Source organism: Peromyscus maniculatus, chromosome 12 (assembly GCF_049852395.1).
Source record: "Peromyscus maniculatus bairdii isolate BWxNUB_F1_BW_parent chromosome 12, HU_Pman_BW_mat_3.1, whole genome shotgun sequence".
NCBI classification, from domain to species: domain Eukaryota; kingdom Metazoa; phylum Chordata; class Mammalia; order Rodentia; family Cricetidae; genus Peromyscus; species Peromyscus maniculatus.
In genome coordinates, this window is record NC_134863.1 from 3,300,947 (window position 1) to 3,312,975 (window position 12,029).

The following is a 12,029-nucleotide window of genomic DNA, read 5'->3' on the forward strand; positions in this document are numbered from 1 at the left end:
GGGCTGGCTTACAGTTCATAGATTTGGTCCATTAACATCATGGTGGGACATGGCAGCATTCAGGAAGACATGGTGCTAGAGAAGGAGCTGAGAGTTCTTGATCCAAAGGCAACAGGAAGTGAACTAAACTAAGTATGGCTTAAGCATGGAGAACTCAAAGCCTGCTCCCATAGTGACATATTTTCTCCAACAGGGCCACATCTATCAAACAAGGCCACACCTCCTAATAGTGCCACTTGCTATGAACTTTAGGGGCAAATTACATTCAAACTATCACAGATCTCTACAATGAAAACATTAAACCTCTTTAAAAAAAAAAGATAGAAAGGCACTAGAAAATGGAAAGGCATTCCATGCACGTGGATTGGTAGAATTATTTTATTTGTTTGTTTGTTTGTTTGTTTGTTTGTTTGTTTTTTGAGACAGTGTTTCTCTATATAGCTTTGTGCCTTTCCTGGATCTCTCTCTGTAGACCAGGCTGGCCTCAAACTCACAAAGATCTGCCTGCCTTTTCCTCCTGAGTGCTGGGATTAAAGGTGTGCGCTACCACCGCCCGGCAGGATTGGTAGAATTAATGTGAAAATGACCATTCTAGCAAGATCTATTTACATATTCAATGTAATCCCAATCAAAACTATCCTATAATCCATAAAGAACAACAAAGACCCCAGGTAGCCCAAGCAATCCCGAGGCAGGGTGGGAAACAATCCTGGAGGGATTGCTGCTCCAGAACTTAAGATATCTTACAGAGACATAGTAATAAAAACATAAGGCTTGGGCACAAAAACAGACATGTAGACTGATGGAAGAAAATAGAAGAACCAAACATGAGCACACATGTGACATGTGATAAAGATGCCAGAAATAAGCCAAAGAAGGAAAAAAAAAAACATCTTAAGCAAAGGGTCATGGGAACCGGATGTCTACACAAAGAATAAAATTAGAGCCATATCTATCACCTTGCAAAAAAAAAAAAAAAAAAAAAAAAAAAACTATCTCCAAACTGATTTTAGACCTAAATGTGAAACCTGAAGCTGCTAGAAGAAAACAGGCAGCACTCTACATGTTATAGCTGTAGGAGAGCACTCTCTGAATAGGTCTCCATTTGCTCACAGGCCAGGGTCAGCAGTTGACAAGTGGGACTTCGTAAAAGTGAAAAGCTTCTGCACAGACAGAGAAATAATCAGCTTAATGTAGAGAAAGTCCACAGAATGCGAGAGAAGCTTTGATATCTCTGCACCTGACATCCAGAATCTTTAAAGAACTCAAAAATAATCAGAAAAAAACAAATGTCCCCTTTGAAAGATAGGTCTGAAATGTGAACAAAGGATTCTCAAAAGAAAAAAATTTAAAGGCTAAGAAATATCTCACGAAATATTCATTGCCCATAGCAATTAAAGAAATGCAAATTAAAACAACATTGATTTTATCCCAGTCATAACAGCAAAGATCAACAAAACAACCAACAACAAATCCTGGAGTGGGTGTGGGGAATGGGACACCCTCATTATTTGTTGGTGGAATTGCACACTGATGCAGCAGTCTGGTAATCAGTGTAGACAATTCTCAAAGGCTAAAAAGAAATCTATATTATGACCCAGCTAGGCCACTCCTTGGCATATACCCAAAGAACTCAAAATCCTATTGCATGGATAAGTTCAGCCATGTTCATTGCTGCTCTATTCATAATAGTTAGAAAATGGAAAGCACCTAAATGTCCTTCCTTTGATGAATGGAAATGTGATAACTATACACTGTGGAATGTTATTCAGCTGTAAAGAAAAATGAAATCATGAACTTTCCAGGTAAATGGATGGAACTAGAAAAGATCATATTGAATGAGGTAACTCAGACCCAGAAAGACAAACACTCTCTCATCAGCAGCTCCTAGCTTCAAATTTTCAAATGTAAGTGTTGTCCTCTCTTCTCATCATGATCTTCTCTATGTAACAGAGACCATTACAGAAAACCACAACCAATCAAACTGCAGAGTTTTATAGCCCAGCTCCAAAGGATACCTCTACTCCTTCACCTAACACATGGAAAATATTATGGAATGGGGGGGTAGAAAGGTTATAAGAGTCAGAGGACCAGAGAGTTTTCTGTGAGATTGTGTCTTGTAGGAATGTCAGAAGCTACACCCATGAAGTCTCACCATGAGCCAAACAAGGACAACAATAGGCATGTTAAAGTGGGCCAGGGAAAGCCCAGGAAGCCTCAGCCCTATGTAGAGAACTAGAAGCAACTAAGAATGCTGAGAGCATGAGAAAGAGTCTTCCCCAAGTAAGAGCGTACCAATTGGCTATCCCATACCAAATGGCCAGCTCTGAAGACATACATGAGAGTAACATTATAAAGGATAGACTGAGCAGGTTATATTCAGGAATATAAGTGTATAGACATATATGTATATGTATATATATATACATATATATATGTGTATGTGTGTGTGTGTGTGTGTGTGTATATATATATACATGTAACAATATCAAATGAAAAAAAAGAGGTGATGAATTGAAAAGGAGTGAAGAAGGGTATATGGGAAGGTTTATGGGGAGGAAAGGGAAGGAGGAAATTACATTATATTATAATCTCAAAAATAAAAGAAATAATAAAAATACAAAAATGACCCAGTTTTCAGATGCCAGGGCTTTTAACATAGTAGAAGGCTTACCTAGCATGAGCAAGACCCTGAATTATATTCCCATCACTATAAAGTATTAATAATAATAATGACAAAAGATCTGAATGGACATTTCTCCAAGAATACATATCAATGGCAGTAAGTATAGAAAGATATTCTAAGCATTAATGACCACTAAGCAAAACCACAAAATGGCAACAATCAAAATAAACAAGCAAATACTGATGGTAGGAGAGTGAACAAAACTAGGACAATTCGCTAGTGGGAACATAAAGTGGTGCAGTTACGACTGAAAAATATTTCCACTTTTGATAATATAAGCTGCCAGAGGAAGCCTCTCTGGTGATGACTGGATAAGACACTGATCATATTTGTCTCTCTGGGTCTGAGTTACCTCACTCGGGATGATTTTTTTCTAGTTCTATCCATTTGGATGCAAATTTCATGATGTTATTTTTTAACAGCTGATACTCAATTGTGGATATTATTCTGTTGAGGGACATCTAGGTTATTTCCAGTTTCTGGCTATTACAAATAAAGCCACAATGAACATCGTTGAGCAAGTGTCTTTGTGGTAGGATGGAGCATCCTTTAGGTATATGCCCAAGAGTAGCATAGCTAAATCTTGAGTAAATCAATTCCCAACTTTCTGAGGAACCACCATATTGATTTCCATAGTGACTGTACAAGTTTGCACTCCCATCAGCAATGGAGGAATGTTCCCCTGGCTCCACATCCTCACCAGCATAAGCTGTCATTTGTGTTGTTGATCTTAGCCATTCTGACAGGTATAAGATAGAATCTCAGAGTAGCTTTGATTTGCATTTCCATCATGGCTAAAATGTTGATCATTTCTCTAAGTGTTTCTCAGCCAGCTGAGTTTCTTCTATTGAGAATTCTTTGTTTAGACCTGTATCCCATTTTTAAATTTGGATATTTGGTTTTTTGACATCTGGTTTCTTGTGTTCTGTTTGTTGTTTGTTTTCAATGTTCTGTTTGTTTGTTTGTTTTGTTTTCAAAGAGATTTTTTATTTAAAACAATTTATTCATTTTACATACCAACCACAGATCCCCCTCTTATCCCTCCTCTTGCTGCCCCAACCCCCATCTTCCCCCACCCTGACCCACCCCCATCCCCTCCTCCAAAAAGATAAGTCCTCCCATGGAGGGACAGCAAAGCCCAGCTCATGCACCAGGAATAGATAGATCCTGATCACACTGCCAAGGGCCCCTCAAACAGACCCAGCTACACAACTGTCTCCCGTACACAGAGGGTCTAGTCCGGTCCCATGCAGGTTCCACAGCTGTCAGTCTAAAGTTAGTGAGTTCCTACGAGCTTGGTTCAGTTGTCTCTGTAGATTTCCCCATCATGATCTTGACCCCCTTTGTTCATATAATCCCTCTTCCCTCTCTTCGACTGGACTTCTGGAGCTCATTAATATCAGTCCTTTATCAGATGTGGAGTTGGTAAAAAATCTTTTCCTATTCTGTAGGCTGCTGTTTTGTTCTAATGATGGTGTCCTGTGCCTTACAGAAGCTTTTCAGTTTCATGAAGTCTATTATTAATCATTGATCTTAGTGCCTGCCCTATTGGTGTTCTAACCAGAAAGTCATCTCCTGTGCTGATGCATTCAAGGCTATTCCCTAGTTTCTCTTCTACAAGTTTAGAGTATATGGCTTTATGTTGAGGTCTTTGATCCACCAAAGAGACTAGAACTTAGGGGTGAGGGTTCCATGTAGGCACCAGCTCAACTTCAGTGAATTATGTGGGTGTTGTCCTCAGCAATGGGGCCCTGACATCAGTTTGTGGGGAGCAACCTTTTGTCCAGGAAGCAACCTAGGTTGTTTGGGGACTTCCATGGGCCGCCTTTGGCTAACAGCACAATTGAATGTAACCTAGCCTTACCACTGGAAGCCTCCTCTGGCTATAAGAGTTGGCCAGTTGAGACTCTGCATCCCCCATTGCTATGAGTCCTCATAGTAATTCTAGGAAGTTTCCATTGTATTAGGTTTCCACATCACCCCCAAGTGCCCCCCAACTCCAACTGTCTCTCCCCTGTGTTCTCTCCTTCTGTCCCATCCCCCCACCACCACCTGATTCCCCCACTCCCATCCCTACTTGTCCCCAGGCCACTCATAAAATCCACTCTGTTCCCCACCAGGGAGATCCCTATGTCTCCCCAACACCCCTACTCTGAACATAACCTATCTGGGTCTACAGATTGAAATACAGAGGTTCTTAAATTAATCTTTGGTGATGGTTGCAATTCTGTAAGTATATTGAATACCATTTTAATTACATACTTTAAATGGGTAAAATGGATGGTATATGAATTACACTCAATAAAGCTTCTAAAAATGAAATAACAATTGTGAACACAATAGGTACTAATTAATATTAAATAGTCTAGAAATAGTACACAATAGGTACTAAATAATAACAAATATTCTAGAAATAGTTTTGAAATTAACTGATCCAAATGTCAGACTAAGATAAAACATTTAATAGCGATGCTTCTAAATCAAAATAAATGAAAACAGACAAATATTTTATAATATACATAGATAAGCTTACCAGACAAAATATTTCAGTTTTTATTGAAGTGCTTGGAATAAGACAGGTGCAGAGAGAAAGTAATATCCTGTGACAGCATGGGGGAAATGCTAACAAGCTGCTCTGATTCTCCCAGGTTGGACCCAGTTATGGATTGAGGAGTGTTTACAGAAGGCAATTGTATTGGTTATTTTATGTCACTTGACGCAAGCTAAAGTCACCTGCGGAGAGGGATCGTGGCTGAGAAGAGTGGCTCCATACAATGGGTCTGTAGGCAAGTCCATCGGGCATTTTCTTGATTAATGATTGATGTGGGAGGGCGCAGCCTATTGTGGGTGGTGCCAACCTTGGGCAGGTGGTCCTAAGTTGTAAAAAATCAGGCTGAGCAAGCCATGAGGAGCAAGCCAGTAATCAGGGATCCATCATGTCTTCTGCTTCATTTCCTGCCTCCAGGTTTACACCTTGAACTCTCTCCCTCAATAAGCTATGACCCAAACTAGATAAGCCAAATAAATCCTTTCTTCCCTAAATGTCTTTTGATCACATTGTTTTATCACAGCAATAGAAACCATAACTAAAATAGGGCATGCCTTTTGGACAAAATGAACTTCAGCATGGCCTTCTAGTTTGAGAACTGCCAGAATAACAAAGGAAAATACCACAAAACGGTTCTTGATGTTTTCAGATACACTTTTCCCCAGCAAGGTAGTGTCAAATCAAACAGAGTTGACCAAACTCAATTCTAAATCTATAAAACAGCAGTTGATATAATCCAAGAGACTTTGGAGACCAGTGGAAGAATGGAGGAGCCCCTTCACAAGATGCTCAGAGGAACTGAAGTCTGAGGAAGATTTTGCACTGTTAATATCAGGACTGACAACAGTTCATTTTTCAGTTTAATATAAAGAGAAACTGCTGAAAGCAAATACTTAATTTCTATTAAATAAGCCACATTCAATAAACTCAAACACATGAGGAAGGAAATCGGGGGCTGATGAGATGGCTCAGTGAGTCAAGGTACTTGCTGCCAAGTCTGAAAACCTGGCTTCAATCTGCAAGGAACATTGAACATTGAACACCATGGAGGGAGAGAACCGACTCCCACATGTTGTTCTCTGGCCTCCCCACATACACCATGGTGTACATGTGCACACAAATACACACATGCACAAATAATAAGACAAATATAATAAAAATTTTAAGATTGCATGAAAATAATTCTTCATAGAAAATATCAACAGAAATATAGACTAAAAAACATTGATTTTATAAACAACTTGATATCTATAGAGAATGTTTTTTAAAACACATGATTAATCCATTTTTAAAGGAAAGTGATCTCAATTATTTTGATTTTTAAGACAGGGTCTCATGTAGCCCAGGTTGGCCTTGGAGTTTCTATACAGCCAGAGACGACTAAACTCTTCCCCTCCTCTTCTGTCTTTGGAGTACTGGGACTCTAAGTGTACCACCACACTTGACTTTAAATTTATTTCTTTATTTAAAAAAACAACATTGTCCATCAGAAAATTAAAAGATTTTAAACCACGCATCAAAAAAGAACTAGTCCTATCTAAGCCATCTTCCCAAACCACAAAGACTAAATACTCACTTTCACCTGCAAGTCCTCGGAGCTCTCCGGTGACATGTACAAAGAGAGCAGAACTGGCAGCGTGTTTGTGACCGCCACAGCCCTGGCGTGCTCTGGCGTGTGTCTTCCCAGCTGTCCTAAGGCCCAGGCGGCAGCAGCCTTAATGTGATCTTCTGGTTCTTCTGAGAGACAGATTGACAACTGGGGTACACCCTGCCAGGAACCCAAAGAGCAAGTGTTATATACAAATCTGGGGCAGACTTGTAGAATCTACTCTGTCTCTCAGACATCGAAAGAAGTCATTTTGGCTTCATTCCTTTCTCCTGAGTGATCAAGTAATGGCACATCAGGCCTGCCGTTTAAGTCAGCTATGTGGCTAGAACCAAGCTGTGTTAATTATCTGTAACGAGCCAACTTAACTATCCTTGTATCTCTAATAGTTTTTACTCCCAATGGCGGGACATTCAACGGAACAACACATGCCACACACCAGGCAAACACCAACGCTACTGTGACCAACTAAACTGTTTAGGATCGTAAAGCCCTTATTTTCCCTTGTTTAAAAAGTTAACAATGCGGAGCTGGAGAGATGGTTCAGCAGTGAAGAGCACTGGCTGTTCTTCCAGAGGTCCTAAATTCAATTCCCAGCAACCATATGGTGGCTCACGGCCATCTATAGTGGGATCTGATGTCCTCTTATGGTGTGCAGGCATACATGCAGACATACATACTCATGTACATAAAATACATAAATAAATCTTTTTTTAAAAAGTTAACCAAGGACTGAGGATATAGCCAAGAGCCCTGGTCTAGCATATGTGCAATCCTGAGTTCAATCTTCATCAACACACACACACACACACAACACATTAATTTAATTTTCACCAATTACAGTAAATCTGAGAACAACATTATTATGATAGAATAAAATTTTAACAATATGGGCAAGTAGAATATATCCCACTGATATCTTTCTTGAAGTAGCACTTATTTATTATTTATCTATTTATCTATTTATGTCAACTTAATTACAGTTTTGCTCATCCTAACATGAGTGAATGCCTCAGCAGGATGAATCCTTTTGTTATACTAGTAGAACATGCTTACATTTTATATCTTAAGCATTAATGTTAACTAATAATAAAAACATAACCACCTAGAATACCTCAAACACATCACAGTTCATGTATCAAAGGAAAATAAATCAAATTCTAATTCCAGACTCTTGGTGAGCATATTTTTCTAATTTGAGACTTTACCCCAAATTCAGTACCAAAAAAAAAAAAAAAAAGAAAGAAAAAGAAAAAGAGAATCTCTCAGTATCAGAAGACCATGACACCAGGTAAAGGCTAAAATTATTAGGTTAGAGTTCAGTTTCCTGAAGAGATCTACCACATTTTTCCATCTGTTCTTTCCTACAGCTACACTCTGCGTCCACCAATACAAAAGCTCAGACCTCCTTCAGAGTGAAGTGGTGCTCTAAAGAGCACATACTTGTAGATTTAACCAGACAGAGGCAGAAGAGGAAAGGGAAACAGCTCATGGACCCAGTGCCCAGCTCTGCTTACAGGCTGACTGGCTGTGAATGCGCCATGACACAGAGTTACAGACTGCCATTGAACCCTGGGCATCGTTTCCCCTCCCCTTCCTTCCCTCCAAACTTTCCCATACACCCCTCCTTGCTCTCCTTCAAATTCATGGTCTCTTTGTTTATCGTTATTATTAAGATATTTTCTATTCATTTTACATACCAATCACAGATTCCCACTCCTGCCCCCCCCCAGCCTTTCCCCCCAACCCACCCCCCATTCCCACCTCCTCCAAGGCAAGGTCTCCCATGGGGAGTCAGCAGATCCTGGTACATTCAGCTGAGGCAGGTCCAAGCCCCTCCTCCCTGCACCAAGGCTGCGCAAGGTGTGACACCTCAGGCACTAGGCTCCAAAAGGCCAGCTGAAGCACCAGGGACAAATCCTGATGCCCCTGCCTGGGGGCCTCCCAAACAGTTCAAGCTAAACAACTGTCTCAAGTATCCAGAGGGCCTAGTCCAGTCCCATGAGGGCCATGGTCTCCTTTTTCATTAATTGCTGTGTGTGTGTGTGTGTGTGTGTGTGTGTGTGTGTGTTTGTTTTTTGAGACAGGGTTTCTCTGTGTAGCCCAGGCTTTCCTGGAACTCACTATGTAGATCAGGCTGGCCTTGAACTCACAGTGATCTGCCTGATGCAGCCTTCCAAGTGCTGGATTACTGCCTGGCAAAAAAACAAAACAAAACAAAACAAAAGTTTTAAAAAACTAAGCATTATCACTAGGACAAGGAGAGAATGCTACTCGGCTTTGTGCTTTGTCTCAAACTACTGCCCCACTTTGATCTCTGAGAAACTGAAAAACTGAAGGAAAAGCTGGCGGCTGAGGGGACGCCCCCTGGAGCTGAGCTGGAGCCCGGGAGTTAGCCAATGCTGCACTTTCATCACTGTCCCCACGTGGTAAGCAGGGAGCAAAGACCCTTGTCAAAAGCTCACAGCAACTCCGCTATGTGGTGATATTTTATTTGTACTGAAATGTTATTTTAATTTTATGTTAATAAATAAAGTTGCCCTGGGGTCAGAGCTATTAGAGCCATAGTAAGAGCGTGGTGGTTAGAAGAGCTAGGTAGATTTCTGTGTGTTCAGGGATACAGCCAGTATTGGAGACATACGCCTTTAAGACCTGGAGGGCGGTACTTACAGGCAGTGATGAGGCAGTCATGTGGTTGGGTTTACAACCAATGAGAAGACAGAACAGAAAGATTATTTAAACAGGGACACAGGAAGTACCTCCCTCTCTCGGGGAAGCTAGGAGCACTGCAGGAGGTAAGATTTTATCTCTGAGCTCTGACCTCTCGGCTTTTCTCTTTTACCTTGGCTCTGTGTTTCTTATTTTAATAATACGATTGGTTACATCTACATCTGGCGCCCAACGTGACAAGAATCCATTAAAAACTGCTTGGGGCCGGCTCCCTAGCCGGACCAGCCGGCTCCCTAGCCCCAGCCCAGGTCTGCTTGGGCTCAGGCCGGACTGTGAGCTGCTTACTTAAAGCCAGTGCTACAAACAGCTCAGGCCTGCCCTGCTAAACAGGGCCCCTGGCTGTAAAGCCAAGCCTTTACTCGTGGTTCTTTTAATGGGTTTTGGGTCTGGGATAATTTTCAATTGTTTAGGGGGGTTGGTTACAAGTTGTTGTCAAGGGTTAGGAAAAAGGCTAAGCAAAGGAGATTAGATTTAAGGTTCTTGTTTAAAAAAAAAAGCTAAAAACGTAAAAACACAATAGAGAGATAAAAAAATACAAGTTTGTCAGGATCAGCTTATTGGAGAAGGCCAATATACTTCAATACAAACACAATGTTTATATGATGTTCAAACCGTAATTTTATGTCAAATGACAGCCTTAAATACATGGGACAGAGTTGATAAACCAAAAAAAAAACATGAGTCATTCACAAAGGTTATGCAAGGCCCTAAAAAATCTTTCACAGATTTTTTAGAAAGACTGGCTTCAACAGTAAACAAAATGGTCTCAGGATCAAAAGCTAATAAAACAATAATTAAAGCTTTGACATTTGAAAATACAAATACAACATACAAAAAAATAATCAGGCCGTTAAGGACAAGATCTACACCTTTAAAAGATTGGATTAGACAAACAATTAATGTTGAGGTTGATGAGCATGATACGTGGGTAGGAGAAGTAATTTCAAAAGGTTTGAGGAGTGTTAGATGTTTTGGGTGTGGAAAGCAAGGACATTTTAAAAGGGACTGTAAACAGGTCAATCCTAGAAGCAATGTTTCTTCAAGGAACAATGGCAACAGAATGCCCCTTCCTTCTGGAGTATGCAGAAGGTGTGGTAAGGGAAAACACTGGACCAACGAATGTAGATCAACAAAGGACAGACAGGGTAATCCTTTGCCTCAGTTTTCGGGAAACTCCCGGAGGGGCCTCATGCAGGCCCCCATAGCAAAACCAGTTCAAACCTTTCCTGCAGCTGTAGAGGAAATCCCTGCTCTGAGCGATTAAATAACCAAATGACTATTGGAATAAATCAGGCTGGTCAGGATGATGAAAAAGAGAGAATAGAAAATTCAGGAGAAAACATAAAGAAAATTTTTTGGCAAACTTCTATTAATGAACAGAGACCAAAATTAATGATAAAAATAAATGGTGTTTTGTTGTCTGGTCTGGTAGACACAGGTGCGGACATTACCATAATTGCACCAGAATTTTGGCATCCAGCTTGGCCTCTTCAGGAGGTAAACGTTCAACTGTTAGGAATTGGGACATTATCTGGAGTGAAACAGAGTGCAAGATGGCTGGAATGTATAGGTCCAGAAGGACAGAGAGGAAAATTAAAACCATATGTCGCTAACATAGCTATGAACCTGTGGGGTCGAGACTTGTTGCAACAATGGAATACTCAGATTAAAATCCCTCCAATCTCAGAAACAAATCATAAACTAGCACATGTTTCTGAGAGAAATATTAGAAGGCATTATTTTGAGTGGTCACCAGCCATCCATATTATACAGGAACAGGGCACAACAACTGATAATCTTCCAAAAATACCAACAGCTCTACCTTTAAAATGGTTAACAGACAAGCCTGTATGGGTTCAGCAATGGCCTTTAACAACAGAAAAACTCCAGGCTTTAGAAGAGCTGGTAGAAGAACAGTTAAATGCTCAGCATATTGAAGAATCAACCAGCCCTTGGAATTCTCCTGTATTTGTTATTAAAAAGAAATCTGGTAAATGGAGAATGGTAACAGACCTTAGAGCAATTAACAAAGTAATTCAGCCGATGGGCTCTCTACAATCTGGAATTCCTTTGCCTACTCTGTTACCAAAAGGATGGCCTCTCATAGTTATTGATTTAAAAGACTGTTTCTTTTCAATACCCTTACAAGAAAAAGACAGAGAAAGATTTGCTTTCACAGTGCCTACTTATAATAATTCTCAACCGGTTAAAAGATTTCAATGGAGGGTCCTCCCACAGGGAATGTTAAATAGCCCAACTCTGTGCCAATATTTTGTACAACAGCCATTGGAAGTGATACGTAAAAAATTTCCTAAATCTATAATTTATCATTATATGGATGATATTTTACTAGCTGACTCAAATGCAGATACTTTAAAAAGAATGTTTGAAAAAGTAAAGAAAATTTTGCCTTGCTGGGGATTACAAATTGCTCCTAAAAAAATACAAAGAGGAGATTC

At 40.2% G+C, this 12,029-nt stretch overlaps 1 protein-coding gene across 2 annotated transcripts in view; it reads right to left on the bottom strand.

Annotated features, from left to right (window-relative positions):
* Positions 1-12,029, bottom strand: part of LOC102916146 (sperm-associated antigen 6) — a 168,601-nt gene that overhangs the window by 77,938 nt on the left and 78,634 nt on the right. For both annotated transcript variants that reach the window (XM_076548392.1, XM_006993029.4), the window contains exon 8: positions 6,811-7,002. In XM_076548392.1, the coding sequence (XP_076404507.1) occupies positions 6,811-7,002 (192 nt within the window). The remainder of the gene's footprint in view (positions 1-6,810; positions 7,003-12,029) is intronic.